General features: G+C 45.8%; 1 protein-coding gene across 8 annotated transcripts in view; it reads right to left on the bottom strand.

The window, feature by feature from the left end:
- The window catches only part of SHANK3 (SH3 and multiple ankyrin repeat domains 3), a 422,681-nt gene extending 398,267 nt beyond the window's left edge, over positions 1 to 24,414 (bottom strand). For 2 of the 8 annotated variants that reach the window (XM_073652618.1, XM_073652625.1), the window contains exons 1-2: positions 24,284 to 24,414; positions 22,910 to 23,009 (exon numbers count right to left, since the gene is read on the bottom strand). In XM_073652618.1, coding sequence (XP_073508719.1) covers positions 22,910 to 22,914 — 5 coding nt within the window. In that variant the 5' untranslated portion in view covers positions 22,915 to 23,009; positions 24,284 to 24,414. Of the gene's footprint in view, positions 1 to 4,483; positions 4,622 to 22,909; positions 23,010 to 24,283 lie in introns of those variants that run through there. The other 6 variants (XM_073652621.1, XM_073652622.1, XM_073652623.1 and 3 more) reach the window with 4 other exon arrangements.
- Between the last annotated feature and the right edge of the window lie 224 nt (positions 24,415 to 24,638).

The raw sequence follows: 24,638 nt of genomic DNA, 5'->3' as shown, positions 1-24,638 counted from the left end.
AAAACACATCATGCTTACTTCTCTTCAAAATCAGAAGATGTCCAGTAGTGTTATAAGCGCAGAATTTTCAGCAACCAGTGAGACCAACTACACCCATTCACTATTCGAAGAGGTCTGTCCAGAAGTGGTCTTCATGGAAGAATTGCTAAAGCCAAACCTTTGAAATGGAAAAAAGACCAAGTGGCTCAATTCTCCATAAAAACATAGGAACCGGGCTGCAGAAAAATGGCAGCAGGTGCTCTAGCCTGATGAGTAAAACATTGAAATATTTGGCTGTAACAGAAGACAGTTTGTTTGCCGAAGTGCTGGAGAGCTGTACACTAATGAGTGTCTGCAGGCAACAGTGAAGCATGGTGGAGGTTCCTAACAAAATTGGAGCTGTATTTCAGGTATTGGAGATGGGTATTTTGTCAGGATCAATGATGTCCTCAATGCCAAGAAATACCGGCAGACCCTAATCCATCAAGTAAGGCCATCAGGAAGGTGCTTGATTGGATCCAAATTTATTCTGCAGCAGTTCCCCATAGAACCCTGATCTCAACAACATCAAGTCTGTGTGAGATTATATGAAGAGATAGAAAGGTTTGCACAACTTTACATACACAGATCTGTGGTTAGTTCTCCAAGATGTTTGGAACAACCTCCCTGCTGAGTTCCTTCAAAAACTGTGTGCAAGTGTACTGTGGTCACACAAAATATTGATTTGATTTAGATTCCTCTTGTTCATTAACTTTGTAAGTTGATAAAAATAAACTATTAACACATCTATTGTTGAAAGCATTCTTACTTTGCAGCATTTTCCTCACATCAGCTTAAAACTTTTGCACAATATAAAAAAGAGGGGACACAGAAAATACCTAACTTTCATGTACACTATACATTTTGCACTTGTATAGAAGCCAGGAAAGGAAAAGATTGATAATAGAGATGGGTGGTTTAGTTAGCCAGTGTTATTGGTAGATTCGATTTTGAGTAAAGTACACATATTTTCATATTTGGTTAATTGCAGCTTTGTAATTAACATCATTAAATCATGCATTTTGAAGCCTATGTTTTTCTATTTCTTTTGAGCTAATCGCGATTACAAAATGAAAATATAATATGTTGATGTTAATATGGCATCACAAGAAATTCCAATCTGTTAAATTTATTACAGAGAGTAAAAATATTCACTATCAAAACGAGCCATTCCAAAAAATGAAAGTTGCTTGAGATATAAAGGTACCGTATTTTTCAGACTATAAGAACCGGACCATAAGACTCACCCCAAATTTTCAGGAGGAAAATAAGGAAAAAAATGTAATGGGTCAAATGGGGGTGCGTCTTCCAGTCTAAATTCAGCTTACTGGCGAGGGACGGCGGCTGCGATGGAGTGGGGACACAGGAGGTGTTCGGAGGTGAGACGCTGTGTGGTGATGCTGGGAGTCAAATCCCAGGCTGGAAGAAGGGGCTGCTCAGCAGTGCTCGGTGGCACGGTGGTAAGAGGGCATGTTTGACGGTTCTCGGCGGTGCGGGGTCTCCGCCGACATTTTGTGAAAGTCCAGAGCCCCCGCACTTCCATGTTCTCTATGCAGTGGACTGCGGCAAAATGGCCGCCGGAGGTGGCGCCTGCACAGATTGAGATCTCGGCACTTAGATCTTGTCTCCCTGGGACAGACATCACCTCCTCCAAGCACAGGACCCGCATCATAGCTCGCAGTATCATCCGACTCCTGCCGCTCCCGCTGCCCCCTTCCCCTGGTAAGCTACATTGGGTCTATAAGACGCACCCCAATTTTCCCCCAAAATTTTTTGGGGAAAAAGTGCGTGCTATAGTCTGAAAAATACGGTATATGTTAGAAATGATTACAGTTCCTTAGGCTAAGCCTTCTCCATACTGCTACAGATTGCATTGATTATCTTGCATAGATGCTATTTTTCTTAGTCTAAGATTTTAGGAATAGATAGTGACAGCTTGAACTCTCCTATTTACTAATTTAGTAGTGTCCTGCAACTACATATATTATGATCAATTAGTCAGATCATGTTACATTGCTCCTTTTCTGTCTACAAAGACTACTTGCAGAACTTACAATCTCTGCAATTACACATAATTGGTCGTGCTATTGAAGGTCACATTTCTATTCAACATTGACCTTAATGTTTCGAATCATAATGGATCTTGTATTGTACATATATTACTAAAACACCCCCCCTCGCCTTCATGAAGTCAATGAATGCTAAATTCTCTAAGCTGCTAATTCCAAGCCATGATAAGCACCAGTGAGCATTAAATAAAAGTTAATTATAAAGGATTCCTCATCCAAACAGAATGACACACTAAACAGTATATAATCTGGAAATATGGCTTTGACTGGCACTGAGCATCCAAAATCATCTCAGCCACCTGCCAGGATCTGTCATCTTCTTCCCATGTTATACAAGTCCTACTTAAGGATTCCTGGGATAAAAGAAGCTCTGAAGATCATTGCCTACTAGTGATAAATTGAACATGCTCGGTTAAGGGGTTAACCGAGCACGCTCGGGGGCTTACCAAGTATCATCTCGAAAACTATGTTCGAGCCGCCGCAGCTGCATGTCTTGCGGATGTTAAACAGCCGCGACACATGCATGGATTGCATAACAGTCACGAGTCATGCAGCTGCAGCGACTCGAACATACTTTTTCGAGCTGATACTTGGTAAGCCCCCGAGCGTGCTCGGTTAACCCCTTAACTGAGCACGTTCGATCATCACTATTGCCTACTCCTACAGTATTTCAGAAGGAAATGCCAACATATCGGGTGAAGAGGGATCTGTGTTATATTGGTCATTCTGCAAACCTTTGGATTCAGATGGACACTACAGGCTGATCTTAGTAAGTTGTGAATATTATTATTTTGTGACAAGTCTAAAAATGTTATGTGAAACTAAAAAAATAGTCATTGAGCCGCCTCAAATAACTTGGGGCCCTCAGTTTCTTCCTAGGTCAATGCTATTTGTGAAGAAGAAGGCTTTGTCTGTGTAGACAATACATACTGCCTGGAAAGCTGCCAGGTGACTTTCATGTACCAAGAATCCAAAGCACCAGGTATTAAGAAGTGAGTTTTATTTTAGAGCTCACCATAAAAGCTTCTGCAGTAGGATCTGGTGCCTTGGATTATTACAGCATGCATTAAGATAATGATAGTGATGGAATATCACTCCAAAGGTGCTAGTGGTCCTGCGGTATTGCTACTTGCACCTGTGATTTTCAGTGACCCACACATGGAGTATATATGTATACTGGAAGAAACATCTTGTGAGCACTTGATATCTCATCACAAAAAATGCATCAACTTCATTATCTATAACATATATTTCTGCCTTATGTTATTGAAATACAGTACACAGAATTATTTCTAAAAACTACTTAAAAACTTGAGTAATTCTAAGTATATTTCATTCCTCTTCAGTATTGATCCTGACTTACTGTCATTATTTAAGTCCAGACAGTCCTGCTGGTCATTCTAGGAAACAGTCAGCGAGCTTGCAATCAGACATATCCCTAGGAACTTAACCAATCTCCTATAATGTATTGACACAATTGTACTTAGTAAAGACTACACTTCACACAGAACAAATCTCTAGAAAAAGCTCTATGCAGACTTTAATTCACAAGGAATGCTGGGGAATTTAAGCTCTGAAGTAGATTTTTTTTAATGCAGCCGGGTTATAATAAGCTATAATGCAGACCAAAACTTGTAGACTCATTCTTTATGTAAACTGTAAAACCTACAATGTAAGGTAAATCATAAATCTACCCTAAGCACCAACATAACATGTTCTGGAAAGAATTATTACACAAAATGATGATGCACTCAGTCCCCGAGAGCGCAGAAGAAGCAAACATTCCTGACCTTTGTCTCAATACTTTTTTTTTTTGCCATCTTGTTCAAGTATGTCAGCTCATCTAATGGGTATTCTATCGGCGGACAAGAAAATGACAAAAATCCCATACCTATACTCACAAGCGCACGTTTACCGTGAACAATGACGTGCATTCATATGCGTAGATGCTGTATACTGTACACCTACACACATGCATGCTCCACGCAATTACCTTCCCACACTGCTGCATTAATACCAGCCACATACACAGTCGTGCACACTGACAGCACAGGACACAAAAAACCACACAGGAGACATAAAGCAAGACGAGCATTAGTGTGATACATCCTATAATGCGAGAGGCACAATGTGACAGAGGGGAGAGCATCTGGGCCTCTCAGATGTTGCTCCTGCTGTCCTGTTTCTCCCTCATATACACATTTTCTCATCAATTCCGAATAACCATCCTCTTCAGTCGTCCTTCCTCTTCCCTGTTCACCTGTCTTGCCTCGTCACACCCTACCCACCACACCTTTCTGATCTCCAAGACCCTCGTCCCTCTTCCACCATCGTTCCTCGCCCTTCTGACCTCCTCTAGTCTTTCTTTGACTATCCTCTGGGTACTCTCTTCTTACCTCTCTCTCATTCTCTTCTCTTTTTTACCTTCTCTTCAGTTTCAGAAAGAGAGCTCAGAGCGACATCACCATGGTAATAAGGTTGTGGATTGCTAAAGAAGGAGAGAGAGAGAATGTGAAAAGTGTGAGCAGGGGTGATGTAAAGAATGGGGTGGGGGGGGGGTGGAAAATAAAAAAAGGGAAATGGTAATAGAGGCACCCACAGGAGGATAAGAATGAGATGGACAAGAAATAGTGGTGGAGGAAATGATTAGAAAGGGGGTGTGTAGTCAGTGGGTGTATTGCTGCGTGTGCTGGGAGGAAGGCTATGTATGTGTTAGAATGCTTTTCACAGGATTTGTGTGAATTGATAGAGGGGGATGAGGAGGGAAGCGACTGTTCTGTTTGAGGAAACTATGCAGGAAAGTTCAATTATATAAAGTTGGATTTTATGTAAGCTTAGTCATGCGAGTAGCAGCCATATTAGAGTGATAGCGGTATGGCGGGCAGCATCATAAAAGCGTGCTGCTTCTTACTAAAATAGGGATTTTCTTGCAGGATCAGGCTTTGCCTTATGTTATGTTATCATTTGTTGGTTTATTTAATTTGCTTATACAGCACCAACATATACCACAGCTGATATTCTCATCACTATCCTCATCGGGGGCCACAACCTAAATTCCCTATCAGTATGTCTTGGAGTATGGGAGGGGAAACCCCCACAGACATGGGGAGAACATACAAACTCCTTGCAGATGATGTCCTTGGTGGGATTTGAAACCAGGACCCCAGCGCATTACAGAGTTAGCAGAGCTGTCATCTAGTGCTCTTTTCACAATACCATTTTTAAATTCCATTGTTGTGCTCCATCATAGAAAAAGAACTATAAAATGAATGGAATACCAGAAAAGCCCCTCCAATCACATTGACTACAATGGGGTCTGTTGTGACTCCTTCATTTTACTGGAACCAATGCAGAATGATAATTCCGATGATGTAGAATTATTTACAATCAAAGTTACAGCCACAGGATACCAAATAGGAAAATAAGATTCCCTAACCAAATGAAGGCCTCCTTCACATGTCCATGAAAAATGGTAACGGTGTCATCAATGTTTTCTATCAGTATGTCATCAGTGTGTCCGTTTTTACCATCAGTGTGTCATCCGTGTTTTTCTGGTATGGATAAAGAAAGAAAGAAATGACAAACCTTCTCCTATACTTTGCATCTGTGTGCTGTACGAGTTTTTCACGGACCCATAGACTTGTATTGCCCCTTGTAAGCCGGAAAAAATGGACATGTCTACATGTGTTTTGTACGGACACACAGTCCGTATAAAAGCATAGGCATGTGCGCAGCACCATAGATTATAATGGGTACATGTGGCATCTGTCAAAAAAATACGGATACCACACGTACTGGAAACACGGACGTGTGTAAAATGTTTCATGCAAACATAAAGTACACCAAAGCGGAAAATTCTTTTCAGTTACAGTTAACAGAAAATCACTGGGTTTAAAAGGGTTGTTTTACTAGAGCTATTTATGACATATAATTAGGTTCCATATGTGGCACCCCAGGGGTCTGGTTTCCACAGTAACAGCAATGTTATGTCTGAGAGCAGGTGGGAGGTCTCTTGGTCAGGGATCCTATGCATGCCACACCTCTTGCCCAGTCCTGGGAGGGGAAGAACTTCCCCTATATAAACCTAGGGCTGAGGCAGGGTTAGGAAGTAGAGAAGAAGTAGAGACAGAGAAGCAGCATAGGAGGAAACAACAGGAGCTCTGTGGGAGCAGTGCTACAAGGAGTCAGGGGCTGGCAGCTGCAGAGCTCGCCCTGACTGAGAAGTTATCACCGGGCCCGGAGTCCGAGGCTGTGGGGACTAACTCCTATCCAGCAGCAGAAACCGACCGGCAGGGGATTGCAGGTGATCTGGCCCAGAAACCCGAAGGCACGGTCACACGCGTGGGACCAGCACCGCCGTCGTGGAGCGGAAGCTACTAGAAGGCCCCGAGTCACCGGCCATACGGGTGAGCACCACACGGTACACTCAGGGACGTGGGCTACTTATACCCGCTTCTAGCAAGGTAGCCAGAAGAGTATCGTTAGTTTGGGAGGCCTACAACTCTGCCTGGCCAGGGGAGATCCCATCTGCTCAAGGACTGACCAGGCCCCAATCGCTAGCCAGTACTCCGGGAGGGTCTATCGTTGTCACCAGTAAAGACCCTGAACTACACCGTACCGTCTCCGAGTGGTTCCTGCTACCCCCATCATCCACGTCGGCTGCCCTGAGGCCATACCCCTCCCGTTGGGGGTTATACTATCACGCTGCACAATCCTACCACCGGCCTCAGCGGTCTGCCCTGCAGCAGCAGCTCCTTAGCTGTACTCAACGGGTGGCGTAGTCGTCCAACATCTACCGCTAATACAGCGCCACTTAGTCTGACTCCCTGGGCACGGACCGGATCACCGCCACGAGACTACAACCCTCAAGAGATCCGGCTCCGGGTAAGCTCCCGCGTGCGCAACGCAGCGCGACACAGGCCCAGGGGCGCGTCAACTTTTGGCGTAGTCGGCAGGATCTCGTGCCCGCAACCACCGGGTACTGCGTGCCTGAAAAAGACTGTTCAAACTTACCAGTGGTGAAGATTCCCGCCATCCGGCGCCATCTTCAGCCTTCTTCCCGCCTTCCGTGGAGTTTTCCCGCCGTTGGACGCCATCTTGAAGACGCCGCGCGGGAAGAAGAGGGGCGTGGACTCCAAAAGCGCGCGAGAACTGAAGCCCCGCCTCACGTCCGGACGTTGCGTAAGGTCCTGGAAGGAGCCCAGCAGACGCCGACGTCACAGGAGCGCGACGGAAGGTCCTCAACCCTGACGATTCACTGCGGAGCCGCGGCCTACGGAAAAGGATCATCGCAAGGTAGGCCACGGTCCACTAGGGGGGAGAAGGATGCCGGATACGGAGGAGAGCTTCACCGCTTCAACCCACGCCAGCGCCACCGCTGTTGCGGTCATGCCTTTCACCATGCCCTATATCCCGGGGGCAGCCTGGCTACCCCAGTACTCAGGGGAGTCACATACCCTGCATGACTTTAGAGAAAAGCTGGATAGCCTCTTCCAGGTGTACCCCCTCACAGAGGAGCAAAAAGTGAGCATCCTGGTGGCCCAATTAACCGGGGCAGCCCAAAGGGAGGTAAAGTCCTGGCCACCTGGGGGGAGGACTGTCGCAGGGATACTAACCCGGCTGAGGGACACCTTTAATACCCGCACCTCAGCCGAGATCAAGCTTAGATTCTACGGGTGCAAACAGCGGGCACATGAGAGTATAAGGGACTATGCCCTGAACCTACAAGAGGCCCTGAGAGCCATTAAGCAGACCGACCCTGACGGCGTGGGAGACGAGGACAGGCTGTTGACTGAACAATTTATAGAGGGTTTATATTGCAATGCCCACCGAACCCAGTTGCGGGCAATGGCCTTACAGGACCCTCATCTGGGATTTGCACAGTTCAAGGACAGAGCCATCCGGGTGCTTCGAGAACCGGCACCAGGTGGCGTTGTGACCCCCAGACGCCCCACTACCACTTACTACCAGGAGGCGGCGCCCTTGTCGGCAGGGCCTGTGGGAGCTGATGCGCAGGCTTTGAACAATGACCCGGCTCCAGACCTGCACCATCAGGTCAAAGAGCTAGCTAAAAGCGTTGCTGCGCTAACCCGAACTGTGCAGTCTTTACAGGTTTCCACTCCAGGGAAGATCCAGCTGGCATCCGGATCGGAGGACATCCCGTGGCGTCGACCAAGGAGGACCCCACCGGCCAGAGGAAGACCCAGCGACCGATATAACGAGGACGGACGACCCATCTGCCGCCGCTGCAATCAACCCGGACATATGGCAAGGTACTGTCCTTTAAACTGGCACAACCTGGGGTAGAGGGCCAACCCCCAGGAAAAAGATCACCAGGCCCATCGAACTGGCGCGACAAATATGTGGGAGGACGTCCAGTCTTACCCGTGGTACTGGATGGCATTCCTATGAGTGCCCTACTGGACACCGGGTCACAGGTCACCACCATCCCGTACGTGCTCTTCAAGCAGTACTGGAATGACTCGGATATCACCCGCTACCCTGACGACGACTTGAGTATCATCGCCAGCAATGGTCAGCCCGTGCCACAGATTGGATTTAAAGAGGTGACCATTAAAATTGGTAGAGTCGAACTGGCAGCACAGGGACTGATCATTGTAGACATTGACAAACACGAGAGTCACCCAAAGATAACTCTAGGGACTAATGTAATTGAAAATTGTCTTGCAGAGGTGATTTTCCTTTTACAGCAGGTTGCCAAGAACGCCAGCTCCGGCCAGCAGCGAGTGCTCCAGAAAGAGATCCGGGCACTGATGCGACGGCAACAGCTAGAACTCTCCGGTGGTGAGATTGGTAGCGTGCGAATGTGTGACCCTTTCCCTATTGCCATGCCCCCGAAAAGTGAAATGATGATTTGGTGCCGGGCAGCTATTGGTCTGAGAGGTAGAGATTACCAGGCAATGGTAGAACCAGTTTACTCAGACAGTAGGCCCACCATTTTGACAGCACGGGGGGTGGTCAATGTACGCCATGGGAGGGTGCCCGTTCGCATAATAAATATCGGGAAGAGGGAAGTGTACCTGCCCCGGTATGCCACGCTAGCCAAATTGTATACCATCAATCAAGATTCCATACAGTCCGTAGAACCCTTGCCTCCATCTTCCCCGGAGGAAGGTAACGGCTCTCAGAAAACAATGGAGGACTGGTGTCAGCAACTACATTTGGGTACTGACTCCACTCCCTCACACCAGAAACAGGGAGTCTATCGGGTGGTTCAAGAGTACGAGAGAGTGTTTAGTAAACACCCGTTAGACTTCGGGCGAGTCAAGGGGGTAGAACACCACATCCCCACGGGAGACCATCCTCCCATAAAAGAGAGGTATCGACCCGTACCCCCTGCACACTACCAACACGCCAAGGGGATGCTTAGAGACATGAAGGAGGCTGGGGTGATCAGGGATAGCTGTAGCCCCTGGGCAGCTCCACTAGTCTTAGTCAAAAAGAAAGACAACACCATGAGGATGTGTGTAGATTACCGGAAAATCAACCGTATCACACACAAGGATGCGTACCCCTTACCAAGGATAGAGGAGTCTTTGGCTGCTTTAAGATCTGCTAACTTCTTCTCTACCTTGGATCTCACTAGTGGGTACTGGCAGGTTCCTGTAGCAGAGGCGGACCGGGAGAAGACCGCATTCACCACCCCGATGGGACTTAGCGAGTTTACCTGCATGCCGTTCGGACTCTGCAATGCACCAGGAACCTTCCAACGATTAATGGAGTGTTGTCTGGGCCACAGAAACTTTGAGACGGTCCTGTTGTACCTGGACGATGTCATCGTATATTCCAAGACGTATGAGGACCACCTGAAACACCTGGCGGAAGTGTTCGAAGCTCTGGCAAGCTACGGCCTAAAGGTGAAACCCTCCAAGTGTCACCTCCTGAAACCAAAGGTGCAGTACCTGGGACACGTGGTGAGCGCTGATGGAGTGGCTCCCGACCCTGATAAGATCACCGCAATTAAGGAATGGCCAAGTCCCTCCAGTGTAAAGGAAGTGCGGCAGTTCCTCGGGTTGGTAGGCTATTACCGCAGATTCATTCCCGGTTTCACCAAGAAGGCAGCTCCTATGCAGTACCTCCTGATAGGCCAGTCCCGGAAGGCCAAGAACCAGAAGCCACCCTTCAGATGGGAGAAGTTAGAAGAAGAGTCCTTCCGCCAGCTGAAGATGGCCCTCACGGGGGATGAAATCCTGGCGTACCCTGATTATAGCCAGCCCTTTATCCTCTACACCGACGCAAGTAACATCGGGCTAGGAGCCGTGCTGTCCCAGATCCAGCAGGGGAAAGAACGAGTAATCGCTTACGCCAGCCGAAAACTGCGACCCACCGAAAGAAACCCTGAGAATTACAGCTCATTTAAGCTAGAGTTCCTGGCAGTGGTGTGGGCAGTCACCGAACGCTTTAAGCACTACCTCGCTTCTTCCCGGTTCACCGTGTACACGGATAACAACCCGTTGACACACCTGGACACGGCAAGACTCGGTGCCCTAGAGCAGAGATGGATGGCCCGTCTGTCCAACTACGAGTTCACAATCAAATACCGGGCAGGACGCTCCAATACCAACGCGGACGCCCTGTCCAGGATGCCAAACCTACCGGACGTAGGAGAAGATCCAGAGGGACTGGAAGAAGTCGAATCCCCGCGTTCCACCGTCATGGGACTATCCAGTATTCCCATCGGGTAAGGAGTAAGCAAGCCGCTACGTTTAACCCCTTGCCTCACTACAACTGGGAGGAAACGCAAGACAGTGACCCTGCCGTCCGGCTGGTGAAGGAGATGCTGACTCGGCCAGAGGCTCGCCTTGACCCAGACGCTCCGGAGGAAGCCAAGCAACTGTGGGCTGAGAAGAGTCGACTGTTCCTTTACAAGGGGAAGTTGTGCCGCAGAATGGTTAACTCCCGGACGCATGAACTAATCTGGCAAGTAGTGGTGCCACGGAGAGACGCAGCCATGGTGATGGAAGCATACCACGACGGGGCTGGACACTTCGGATGGAAGAAGCTGGAGTTCCTGCTGCGTGGGCGGTTCCACTGGGTAGGCATGAGGGGAACCATCGAGAGGTGGTGCAGAGACTGTGGCCCGTGCAACCTAAGAAGGAAGGACCATGCCAGCCAGAAGACTCCCCTGCAGTCCATCGTCACCCGGCAGCCATTGGAACTGGTAGCCTTGGATCATGTAAAACTGACCCCAAGCAGAAGTGGCTACGTCTACGCGTTAACCATTGTGGATCATTACTCCTGGTTCTTGGTTGTCGTCCCCGTTAAGGACTTAACGGCTCAAACAGCAGCTAGAGCCTTCCAGCAGCACTTCTGCCGTCCACACGGGTACCCGGACCAAGTGCTGACGGACCAGGGACCTGCCTTTGAAGCGGAGGTCTTCCAAGAATTCTGCACTCTGTATGGCTGCTGGAAGATAAGGACGACGCCCTATCATCCGCAAACTAATGGACTTTGTGAGAAAATGAACCAGGTGGTGATAGATCTTCTGAAAACATTGCCCCTGGAAGAAAGCAGTCTGTGGCCTGAGAGGCTGCCCGACCTAGTGGACCTATACAACCACATCCCGGTAGGTTCCACCAACTGTACCCCGGCTTACCTAATGAGGGCGAGACCTGGTAAGTTACCTGTTGACCTGGAAATGGGAGTCCTGACACCCGAGGACACTTCACCAGAAGCAGACTGGGACACAGAGAGGCAGCAGCAGTACCGGAAAGTACAGGAGAGCGTGGAGCGAAGTCTCTGTCAGGCTAGGGAAAGACAAGAGAAAACTTACAACCAGTATGCTCCCGCTGTTCCCCTGGTACTCGGAGAGCAGGTCTTGAAGAGGAAAAGACGGCTCCACAAGTTGGACGACCAGTGGGAGAAGGACCCGTACACCGTACTGCCCTCAAGCCACGAGAACCCGAAAGTCTGTACCATCAGTAAAGACGGAGGGGAGACCATAGCCATTGTATCCCGGGATCACCTGAAGAAGTGTCCTGAACAGCTACGGAACCCTGAAGAGGAACAAGAAGACCATCGACCCGTAGAGGAAAGGGAAGATATGGTTAGTACTGTGCTCGGAGACTTCCCTCGGTCCTGGACTCAAGTCAATGGTGCAGTTGTGGTACTCGTCCTCACGTTCCTCCAACCAGCATCCCAAGTGCCTACGGAGCAACAGGTAGAGCTGGAAGAGCAGCCGGTCCAGGAGGCAGAAGACTCCACACAAGCAGAACAGGAGGATCAACCCTCTGCTTATAGTGAGCCTGCCGTACCCCTAGTGAGCCAAAGAGCCAGTAGACAGCTGCCCAGTTTACCCTTGACAGCTCCTACACCCTGTAGTTCAGGGCTAGACAGTCAGCTCCGTAGGTCCACTAGGGCCACTAGAGGCCAGTTACCCGCACGTTGGAGGATTTGAAGTGTATAAATTGTTTTATTTGTGGTTACCTGTTTTTCTTGTTGCTTGTGTATAATTATGTGTTTCTAGTTATTTATAGGAGTCCTTGGTGGATTTACCGGGAATCCTTTGTGTATAGTTGGAGCGTAACCCAGGACGGACTAAAGACTGTTAAGGACTCGGGGCAGGACAGACCCCTACCTGGTTACGTCTCCCTGTTTTGGTGAAATGGACACCTTGCTTTTCTTCAAAACTGCACCCGGTTGCGGACACGCCGTAACCATCTTTATGTGTTTTTCTTATTGTATTATTATTGTTTATACCTTGTTATGTTTTTCTAAAAATATGTTTAGTCCCGGAGTACTAAATTTCACTAGGGGGGAATGTGGCACCCCAGGGGTCTGGTTTCCACAGTAACAGCAATGTTATGTCTGAGAGCAGGTGGGAGGTCTCTTGGTCAGGGATCCTATGCATGCCACACCTCCTGCCCAGTCCTGGGAGGGGAAGAACTTCCCCTATATAAACCTAGGGCTGAGGCAGGGTTAGGAAGTAGAGAAGAAGTAGAGACAGAGAAGCAGCATAGGAGGAAACAACAGGAGCTCTGTGGGAGCAGTGCTACAAGGAGTCAGGGGCTGGCAGCTGCAGAGCTCGCCCTGACTGAGAAGTTATCACCGGACCCGGAGTCCGAGGCTGTGGGGACTAACTCCTATCCAGCAGCAGAAACCGACCGGCAGGGGATTGCAGGTCCTCTGGCCCAGAAACCCGAAGGCACGGTCACACGCGTGGGACCAGCACCGCCGTCGTGGAGCGGAAGCTACTAGAAGGCCCCGAGTCACCGGCCATACGGGTGAGCACCACACGGTACACTCAGGGACGTGGGCTACTTATACCCGCTTCTAGCAAGGTAGCCAGAAGAGTATCGTTAGTTTGGGAGGCCTACAACTCCGCCTGGCCAGGGGAGATCCCATCTGCTCAAGGACTGACCAGGCCCCAATCGCTAGCCAGTACTCCGGGAGGGTCTATCGTTGTCACCAGTAAAGACCCTGAACTACACCGTACCGTCTCCGAGTGGTTCCTGCTACCCCCATCATCCACGTCGGCTGCCCTGAGGCCATACCCCTCCCGTTGGGGGTTATACTATCACGCTGCACAATCCTACCACCGGCCTCAGCGGTCTGCCCTGCAGCAGCAGCTCCTTAGCTGTACTCAACGGGTGGCGTAGTCGTCCAACATCTACCGCTAATACAGCGCCACTTAGTCTGACTCCCTGGGCACGGACCGGATCACCGCCACGAGACTACAACCCTCAAGAGATCCGGCTCCGGGTAAGCTCCCGCGTGCGCAACGCAGCGCGACACAGGCCCAGGGGCGCGTCACATACACCCGTCTCCAGAATGGGGGTCACCTTATCCAGCTAGTGTCTGACCACCAGTGAGTGGAGAGATGGCAGCTCACACACCTGCTCTCTCAATTCATTGCTAATACAGATAGGAGTATTTGTTTGGTTGCATTCACCACTCACTGGAGGTCGGATTGGGGCGCGCCCATTCTGGGCATAGATGCAGGTGAGATCTGCATCTATGAGAAATTTATGCCATAACCTATCAAGATCCCATTAATGTCTCACAAGAAACAACCCCTTTAAAGATTATGGTTTCAGAGATAAGGGCCTTTTCATTTAGTGCTAATTTTTATGGTCTTTACCAATGGGTCTCAGGGTAATAATGCAGAGCAGTCCCTAGAGAATCCTGTAAGCCAGGGGTGGGGAACCTCAGGCCTGCGAGCCGTTTACGGCCCTCGATGACCTTTTAACCTTTTATCAGGCCCCCGGGCAGATTCCCAGGGACCGCAGTGCTTGGGCTGGCTACTGTATTTTGCCGGCCGCCGACCCATTAATTTCCTCTTGCTCTGTGAGCACAGGCAGTATTCTCTACTGACCACTGAGGCGCGTGCAATAAAACATTATGTCCTGACACCAGAGCCAGCGTCAGTACGTAATTCGTGGGCGGAGATAGCGTGCAATTTGTACGGCCCCCGGAGGATGGTATAAATATCCAAATGGCCCTTGGTAGAAAAAAAGATTCCCCACCCCTGCTGTAAGCAATGATCCCTTGGTAAAGACAATAAAAATTTGTAAAAAAGTAAAAATATTGAATACTCAGGAGCGCAGTGAAAATAACATAAGAGAAAAAACTGGCCACTTTTGATCTGATGACAGGTCCTCTTTAAGAGTATGTTCACATTTTTGCCTCGTTTTGAGGCTTTTCTTCCATGCATTTTTACTGCAAAAAATGTAGTGTTTTACTGTACCAACAAAGTGCATGAGATTTCTGCTTATTTTTTGCTTGCAGACTTAAAGAAGTTTCAAATCTTCAGCCTGTCAATTCTTTCAGTGTTTTTGCAGCATTTTCCCCCTTTCAAATGAATTGGAAAAAAAAGCATAAAAAAAGTGCATATTTTACGCATTATTTTTCCTGCCAACACTCCAGTATTCGTAGCAGGATTTCTGCTGGAAATACTGAACATGTGCACCTACGTGTAGATTCACTAGAGGTTTATCAGCTTTCTTTGTACTTGTAAAGGGTATCAAGAGTTAGAAAAAAAAGAGTGGAAAATCAACCTGAGTAGAGGACATTTTCTGAGAACAGTTGCTCTTCTTCGTGGCCAGAGAGGCCCACCATCTACCTGGTGACAACAGTATGGGATTAGACAACCCGGCCTCAGATCTCTATATAAAATGAAATCCTCATTTGTATAATGAGATAACTTTTTATAGGATAATTACTTCACTGTGCAATCAGCCTGACAGGTCACTGGAGAAGATTTATTACATATAGTCAGAAGCAAAAGCAGGGGAGTTTCCCATAGCAAGAATACAGGCCACTGCTTTTGACGCACCCCTGGGCCTGTGTCGCGCAGCGTTGCGCACGCGGGAGCTTACCCGGAGCCGGATCTGTTGAGGGTTGTAGTCTCGTGGCGGTGACCCGGTCCGTGCCCAGGGAGTCAGACTAAGTGGCGCTGTATTAGCGGTAGATGTTGGACGACTACGCCACCCGTTGAATGCAGCGAAGGAGCTGCCGCTGCAGGGCAGACCGCTGAGACCGGTGGTAGGATTGTGCAGCGTGATAGTATCACCCCCAACGGGAGGGGTATGGCCTCAGGGCAGCCGACGTGGATGATGGGGTAGCAGGAATCACTCAGAGACGATGCGGTGTAATTCAGGGTCTTTATTGGTGATAAAGATAGACCCTCCCGGAGTACTGGCTAGCGATCGGGGCCTGGTCAGTCCTTGAGCAGATGGGATCTCCCCTGGCCAGGCGGAGTTGTAGGCCTCCCAAACTGACTGTACTCTTCTGGCTACCTTGCTAGAGGCGGGTATAAGTAGCCCACGTCCCTGAGTGTACCGTGTGGTGCTCACCCGTATGGCCGGTGACTCGGGGCCTTCTAGTGGCGTCCGCTCCACGACGGCGGTGCTGGTCCCACGCGTGTGACCGTGCCTTCGGGTTCCTTGGCCAGAGGACCTGAAATCCCCTGCCGGGCGGTTTCTGCTGCTGGGTAAAGATTAGTCCCCACAGCCTCGGACTCCGGGTCCGGTGATAGCTTCTCAGTCAGGGCGAGCTCTGCAGCTGCCAGCCCCTGACTCCTTATAGCACTGCTCCCACAGAGCTCCTGATGTTCTCTTCCTATATCTGCTTCTCTTCTCTGTCTCTACTTCTTCTCTACTCACTAACCCTGCCTCAGCCCTAGGTTTATATAGGGGAAGTCCTTCCCCTCCCAGGACTGGGCAGGAGGTGTGGCATGCATAGGATTCCTGACCAAGAGACCTCCCACCTGCTCTCAGACATAACATTGCTATTACTGTGGAAACCAGACCCCTGGGGTGCCACACTTTCATTTCCCAAAGGCCCCATGAAAATGGGTGCTAGGATCTTACTGGTTGATATTGGAAGCTCAGTCACATATTATTTACATTATTTTTAATATATTCCCTCAATTGTTTCTACATATCAACCGCAAATAGTGCTGTGGTTCATTTTATTGTCCTATTGGAGGTCTCTAGGCCTGCAAAGAGTAGAAAGCTTTATTGAAAATGTAGCCTGGGCATTTCCAGAAGTAACCCTTCCCATGTCCCCACACATCCTCCCCACCGGCCAGGGTCCGACACCCAGCACCCCTGCTGATCAACTGTTATCGGCGGCGGTCGCCGTCCGGAAGTGCTCGCTTGCAGAGCTAGTTGTCTTCTGAAAGTGGCCACCGCAGGGTACTACACATCCACCTTCTATTGATCTGAATTGTAGGCGGATGTGCAGTACCCTGCCGTGGCCACTATCAGAAGACGGAGAAGCTCCGCAAGTGAGTATTTCCGGCCGCCACCACCGACACCAATAACAGCTGAGTGTCGGACCCCGACCGATCAGACATTAATGACCTATCCTAAGGACAGGTCATCAATGCAAAAGTAGTGGACAACTTTTTTATTGAAAAAAAAGAGATATACAAGGAAACATTCACAGAAGTGCAGTTTGCTGCAGACATTTATGTGAGTGAAAATGAGTTTTATTAATCTGAATAGTGTTGTTTTGGTAGCAAACACATAGCACTCGGTTCACCATTGTATTTTCGTCCGTTTTTGGAGTGGATACCTCCCAACTAGTGACTTTTCATTTTGTGATATATTCAAACGATTTGCGGCTCTTTAAAGTTGTCTTTTGTTTGGTTTTCTGATTTTTACATCAATATGGCTTTTCCAGATGTTTTAGAAGCATAAATCTTTAAAAAGTAATAGAATTTGGCGTGAATGTACTCCAGTCATCCTCTGGAGTAGTATACGTACGCCAGTTATTTTGGCGCAACTTTGCAACGTTTTGCGAAACGTGCAACTTTTTACTCTATAAAGTCGCAAGATGGAAAAAAGAGCATTTTTATTTTACACAAAATTCATGAAGCATGTGCGTCATTTTGAAGAATTTGGCACAATAAATGGCAACGAGAACCACAAGAAAAAAAGTTAAAGTGACATAACAAAAGTGCAAGTGATGAATCGGGGCCATTGATTTCTACAAGCTCTGCTTAGATGAATGAGACATTTGCATACATTTTTTGCAACAAAATCTGTAAGGTGTAAATATACCCTAATATTTTATTCTCTATGATTCAACATATTCCACAAGTGGATAAAAAATACGTGAAAAAAAAAATTGGATGAAAATCACAAAATATAAACCAGAGTGCTTGATAAATAAAGAAAAAGAAATTTAAACATTTTCACAGGGGTAACGTTTCTCCTTATGGAGAGTGACACACCAGCTCTGGCATGTCAAGGTAAGGAGGCTTATTCGCCATGCAATGCTCCTCTGGGAAATTTAATATGCAAATTGCCTCTTCAGAGAAAAAGAGGTCTTGTACTCTACATCGCCACCTATTGGAAGCAGCAATCCTACAAGTCACAATCAACCCTTTAACGAGTTGTGCAGTATGACAGGATAAAAGCCAAATCAGAAGCTCAATTTGCAGACACAGTGTTTTGGGCTGTTGGCCCTCATCAGTGCAAAGTATGAGAACTGATTTGGCTAGGTGAGAGGCTCTGGACTGAGCTATTGGAAGAGGCAATTTGCATATTAAATTTCCCAGAGGAGCATTGCATGGCGAATAAGCCTCCTTACCTTGACGTGCCAGAGCTGGTGTGTCACTCTCCATAAGGAGAAACGCTACCCCTTAGACCTCAGTCCAGAGCCTCTCATCTAGCCAAATAAGTGCTCATACTTTGCACTGATGAGGGCCAACAGCCTGAAACACAGTGTTTACAAATTGAGATTCTGATTTGGTTTTTATCCTAAGTCATATTGCACGACTCGTTAAAGGGTTGATTGTGACTTGTAGGATTGCTGCTTCCAATAGGTGGGGCTATAGAGTACAAGACCGCTTTTTCTCTGAAGAGGCAATTTGCATATAACATTTTCACAGAAGCAGTAATTAACCTTATATGATTGATTTCATACAGAACAATAAAGCGACCCTCCAGTCAAAATTAAACATTTGAGTATAAATCGCAAATGTATATTTTTCGCACCTGGCGCCCTCCTCATAAACATTTCTGCCACTGATTTAGGTCAACCTTTTGCATTTCCATAAAATGTCTTCCACAGACAGGATTGTTGCGCTACACATCGACTTTGGACGTAACACTTTTGTGACTTGCTTGTCGAGGTTGCAGTCCCCTCATGGTCTCAATACAACCCCATTCACTTGCATTGCGCTGTGATGTAGCAACGACATTACACGAACTTTGGCTATGTGACAGGCCATTAAACTTAGAGCATGTCCTGTGCTGATACATTTTACGCATCAGACTTGGCCCTTAGAGGGAATCTGTCAGCAGGTTTTTGCTACCTCATCTGAGAGCAGCCTGATGTAGGCCAAGAGAAGCTGCATCCAATGATGTATCACTTAGATTACTCGGTGCAGCCCTTCTGACACAACCAGAGCTTTTAGATTTAGCAATGCAGCAGAGCTAAAAAAGCTAGCCCCGCCCACACCACTCCATATACAATGTCTATAGGCAGTGAGGTGCTCATCACAGGAGGGGGCGTGTCCTGAGTCACAGCAATGATAAGCTCCTGGTGCTAAAACAGTCATTGTAACCAAACAAGAGCTGCATCCCTGAAATCTGTGTTTTAACCCCTACAGCATACTGTCTTCAGATTACATAGTAAAAGCCTGCTGACAGATTCCCTTTAAAATTTAGGGAGATCTGTTAAAAAACCCCAGAAGACACACTTTTAGCTTCAGTGTCCATCCGTGTTTCATCCATCATATTTTACTTATCCATTGTTAAGAGTCAATAAAAATAAATTCAGACATTCCACCTCCTTCAGTTTTTAAAATCAGATGAGAAGAAAGTTTTGCAACACAATTGACATACAGATGATACATGAGAGAGAAAAGTAAATTTTTGATAAACGTAAAAACGGAAAAGGATGTGTGAATGTAGCCAAAGAGAAAAAAAAACAAAAAAAACAAATGCCAAATGTAGAGAAATAAATTCTATTTAGTGATCAGGAAGACTTGACATAATCATATGCATTATGCATCTGCAAGTTGCTTTATGTTTCTCACCAACAGCTTTTGTGGCCCAATAGCAGGATCTTTGCCCTGGGCCCACTGATGTCTCATATTATCCCTGACAAGTATGCTCAGCAAGTGCCCAATACAGAACTGTGATATTATCAGACTGTAGAAAGTCTGGCATGTTTCAGCACATTAGCTCTGTATGATCGCGTTTGATTACAGTGATATGGGATCTTCGGCTCACAGGTCAGCCCACAGCTTATTTAAATAATGCCTAAGGCATTTAACGAAAATTATCATAGGCGAGGGATGCAAAGTACATGTGATTTCTCTGGAAAAAGCACAAGTGTACATTGTTATTAGACTTCTACTCAAACTGTGGTGTAAATGCTTAATTTTGTTTTCTAAACTGCACGACAAGCACATTTTTGGAGCTTGGTGCTATTCATTGCATACAGAAAGAGGCTGCAATAACAGCAAGTGTATTAGAGCAAAGGAGGAATAACAGCTAAGTTATGGCTAGCAAGTGATGTGACGTGCAAAGAAAGACAGGGCCCAAGTGATAAACTGTGAGCGCAGAACGGAAGGCGCGACTGGACAAATCCTCATAAAAGTACATATTGCTACATATTGTTATGATAGCGCTTGTACGTGAGCAATTGTATAATAAAAAGTAAAAAAAAAAATCCGGTGACCATGTGATATTTGTCATAAAGGGTGATAAACATATAATTAATAGGGTGTTTCTCTCTAAAATTCCTGTTCTCTGCAGTCACGGTGAAGAACATCCTGTGTATTGTGCTAAAGTCCACAGGGAATCTTTTTATAGACCATGATTACAAATAGCAACAGGTTTGGATTTTTTTTTTTTTTTTTTGAACAATCATTTTTATTAAAGATTTTAATATTTGAACAAAGCATGAGTACAAAGACTTCATATCAAAGCTTTACATGAATACTCAAAGACAGAAAACCCCCCCTACCCTTCTCCCCTCCCAAAATGCAGCAGTTTAGATGATGTATAACGTCCTCCAAATCTGATTAAAACTCTCATCTACCCAAGCAACTCTATTTCGTTCTCAATATTGTCCGCCCTATTGTCCATGTTTCATGGTTACAAGTGTCCCAGAACCACCTGACGAGGCCTTCAGGATCCCCAAAGTGCCTTGAATGTCATTTAACAGGTACCACTCGGAATGAGCAAATGTCTATTTTTTTTCTGGGATCCAACTGGCTCATTAAAATGAATACATCTGTACTATGTGTATGTCATCCGAGTGCTGGCTGTTTTTACTGTTTCATGGGTAGGAGACCTAATACATTATTTAGAATTTTTTAAAAAATGTTTTGCAAACAATAAAAATGGATGCCAAATTAATGGCAAAAATCGGATGCATCACTCCAATAAAAAAAACAGTTTTTTTTCTCGTATGCAAAAAAATCTCATCGGAATGAGGCCTTAGACAACTAGAAGACTATTACCACCTCCCTCACTAATCACTCTGTATTATATTATTGTTACAGCTAACTAATGAGAGGGAGATTCCAATTATAGTATTGTTTAATTGTGTCTTCTAATGGCCACCCTCTGAGAAAGATTTTTTCCAAAGTAAACTAAAGCAATTAAAAAAACTGATAATTAATGTTGTCTAATAGACAGTGAAATTTAGACCAAGCAGTCTATAAAGAATTCTGCAAATTTCCGTAACATCTGTATGAAAAACTTTGGTCTTGTTGAGGGGCCGTGTTGAAGCCAGAGGCGCCTGATTAATTATGGAGACTGAAGTAATATTTGTGGCGTATTGTATGCCACAACTCTTCGTGCTCCGTTCCGCCCCAGCTCTGCCATAATGGGGTGAAAATGTGTGAAAAAGCGAAAAATCACAATATTTTTGCAACCATGTGTTTAATAGATATTAGAAAAAACTTTTTGTCAGTGAGGGTGATCAATGAGTGGAACAGGCTGCCACGAGAGGTGGTGAGTTCTCCTTCAGTGGAAGTCTTCAAACAGAGGCTGGACAGACATCTGTCTGAGATGGTTTAGTGAATCCTGCATTAAGCAGGGGGTTGGACACAATGACCCTGGAGGTCCCTTCTAACTCTAACACTCTATGATTCAATGGTGCATTTTCCATGAAAAACATCCCAAGAATTAACATGACACTTTTTTCCAGGCTGGAAAAAATACATGGAATAAATGTCACGTGCATATAGGTGTGTTTTCACTCTAAAATTGATATGGAATTTATTTAAAGGCCATTTTAAACATTTTCTTATGTGATTTTGTGGTGGAAACTGTCAGAAATCTCAGTGTCAATCTTCCCTATGATTTTCTAGCATCTAACAGCAGAGCTGTGGCTCTTAAACCTTAGGCCTTTCTGTGTCTCGCAGCCTATTATACATCATACACCTTCTTATAATGTACTTGCTGTCATCTTGCTTGACACTTTGCAGGAGCTGATATGTAATGTACAGCACACTAACTGCAAGTACTTGTATGGATCAAAGAAGTTCAGAGATAAATATGCAAACATACAAGAGGCAGGTAATGCTTAGTGTGCTGCAGCATTTTCATGGATTAGTACTGTAAAAGGCTTGTGAGAACATATTATTGTGCAGTATTTTTTATAATTAATGTACTGAAGCACTTTACTGAGATTGTTTGCACTCGTATTGTTACTGGCCTAGCAAAGCTCCCAGTGTGTTATCTGTAGCATCCTTTCTGACTTTTCTTTGCCAACGACATTTTTTTTTAAATTCCATATATAACATTGTGGCAGCAAGATGACTGGACCGGTCACTTCTTTTCACAGCTTTCGAAGCCTGTAGCGCTTAAATGAAGTTACAAACGACAGAATATATGCACAGCAAGTCATTTTGACATTACTGTGCATATGTTCATTCTTTTTAGGGTTTTTTGTTAGTGCTTTTCAAGTGGAGAATCCACCTAAAAAAGACTTTGTGTGCACATTTTCATGATATTGTCCAGTGGATAGACTATGTAATGTAACATATACAGTCCAAATAAGTCTATACTATGGACTAGTAGGCACTCCATGTGTAGTTCGTATGGTGCCTTCATGTGGCATTATCATTATACACTTCCTGGAAGAAATGCAAAATGGCCACATTGAAGCAATGAAATATGGCCCCATAGGAGGCTATAAGCACCATATCATGGATCCACATATAGCTATGTGCACAGGCTTTACAAAGACTTTACAGTTGCACCTATGGCACTGGCAGACACAGACAGAAGGGGCCCCTGTGCAAGAACAATATATGGGCACTCTGCAGTCCAATGGCTCATCATAAAGCACAATTCCATCTGTTTTAGAGGTGGATGTGGTCCCCTTACCTCATGGGACCCTCTGTGGTTCCACAGGTTGCACCAATGATATGTCCGCCCCTGACCTATTGCCCCTTGAGGTTCTGTGCCACTACAAAGCCATAAGAATCTATGAATTCAAATACAAGAAAACAGAAAAAAACATTAATATGTCGTCTTATGAAAGTAGTGTACAGATAGACTCAATGTGCCTTTGTGGCACACAGAACTGTAAAACTATAATGTGCATGAGGCTTTATAGTAAATTTACACACAGATAAGCAATTCAACTACTACTATAATGGCTGTGCTTGCAGGAAATAGAGACAAACACATGGAGAACTCAGCCATCATCCAAATGTTCCTCCGAAAGGCACACTATATAATGTCTACTTAAAGGACAAACTCAAATGGCATCATTTTAATTTTCCTTCATGTCTTGTGACTATCGGCCCCCACTCTCTTGCACTCAGTAACAGACCAGTGACATAAGAATCACGTGTAGGTGTTTTTTTTTAAACAGGTAAAGTCAGGCACTAATAAAGGGAACGTGATTGATCTACCTTTCTTGAAGACGGGTCACAATAAGGCTGGATTGTAACCCAAATATATGCTCCCAATTTCCCAGCAAAACCAAGTCTGTTTACCCAATTTATTCCTGGTTATTTATCCTTCAAAAACGGCAAACAGCGGAGCTGTGACTCCTAACCCTTAGCCCTTCCTTTTCAGGCCCTATCTTCACACCATAAAGTGGTAAGAAATGTTACCTTGTCTCATACATCTGTACATATAATGGACAAGATGTCACCTTAGATTCTGATCATTGCTAGCCTTTAAACTCTGCATTTTCATTTCTTTGATGTATCACATACATTTTCATTATCATTACTGCCACTTATTAGTGATATTATATTAAGTCTACATTACTTAGATGACAATGATCAATGTAAAACAGTAAGATAGGCATTTTATGTTTGATTTATGCACCAATACATATTTTATTGGCGAAAATTCCTGTAGATCACACATCATGTTCAACATACAGGCACGATTTAATACTGTACCGAATCTTTAGGAGACAAAACCTGTACTAAAGATACTGACTGATCTCAGTAGTCCTGGACTCGTAACTAAATAGAATTAAGTAACAAAAAAATATAAATGTAAATTGATTTATTTCTGCGGACTGAATCTGACGGCTGAATAATTTTGGATTGACAACTAAATAACAAAATACCGCAGTGCCATCGCACCAACAAAAAGGATGGTCCTGCTCACAGTTTCTAAGAATATGTGCTGAAAAGGTTCAAACTGAGCTAATGAGCAAACATACTGAGCGCTATGTTACACGCATATATGTGCAGCATAGTCAACAAGTGTAGATAGAAGAATCCTCAGCCTCACCTTACATCCCTGGTAGGGAACTCTGGAGATCCCTGTGTCCTTCAGTCTGAAATGGTAAATATGTGAGGACAACACGTTGAGAGTTGTTGCTCTACTAAGTTCTATATATATTGTGAAGCAAGTGTGGATTTACAGAGCTCAGTATGAAAGATATGTGTCCAGCCTCCCCACATTTCCTTTGGAGGAAGTGGCCGCTCTTCCTGTTTCCCGGAGATGATTCCATACACTATTGTTGTGTATCCGACAACTTGTGTGTCTAGCTGGGTGCGCCCTTACTGTGTACTATATGTGTGTTGTGTATGTAACATAAAAATATATATCGGCACAATACTGTGTAAACATAATACGATAGGTA

This window comes from Phyllobates terribilis, unplaced genomic scaffold, assembly GCF_046119375.1.
Source record: "Phyllobates terribilis strain yellow unplaced genomic scaffold, ASM4611937v1 Scaffold_11__3_contigs__length_659146591, whole genome shotgun sequence".
In the NCBI taxonomy this organism is placed as follows: Eukaryota; Metazoa; Chordata; class Amphibia; order Anura; family Dendrobatidae; genus Phyllobates; species Phyllobates terribilis.
Note: the sequence above shows the minus strand (reverse complement) of the source record. Positions and strands in the feature narration are given on the sequence as shown.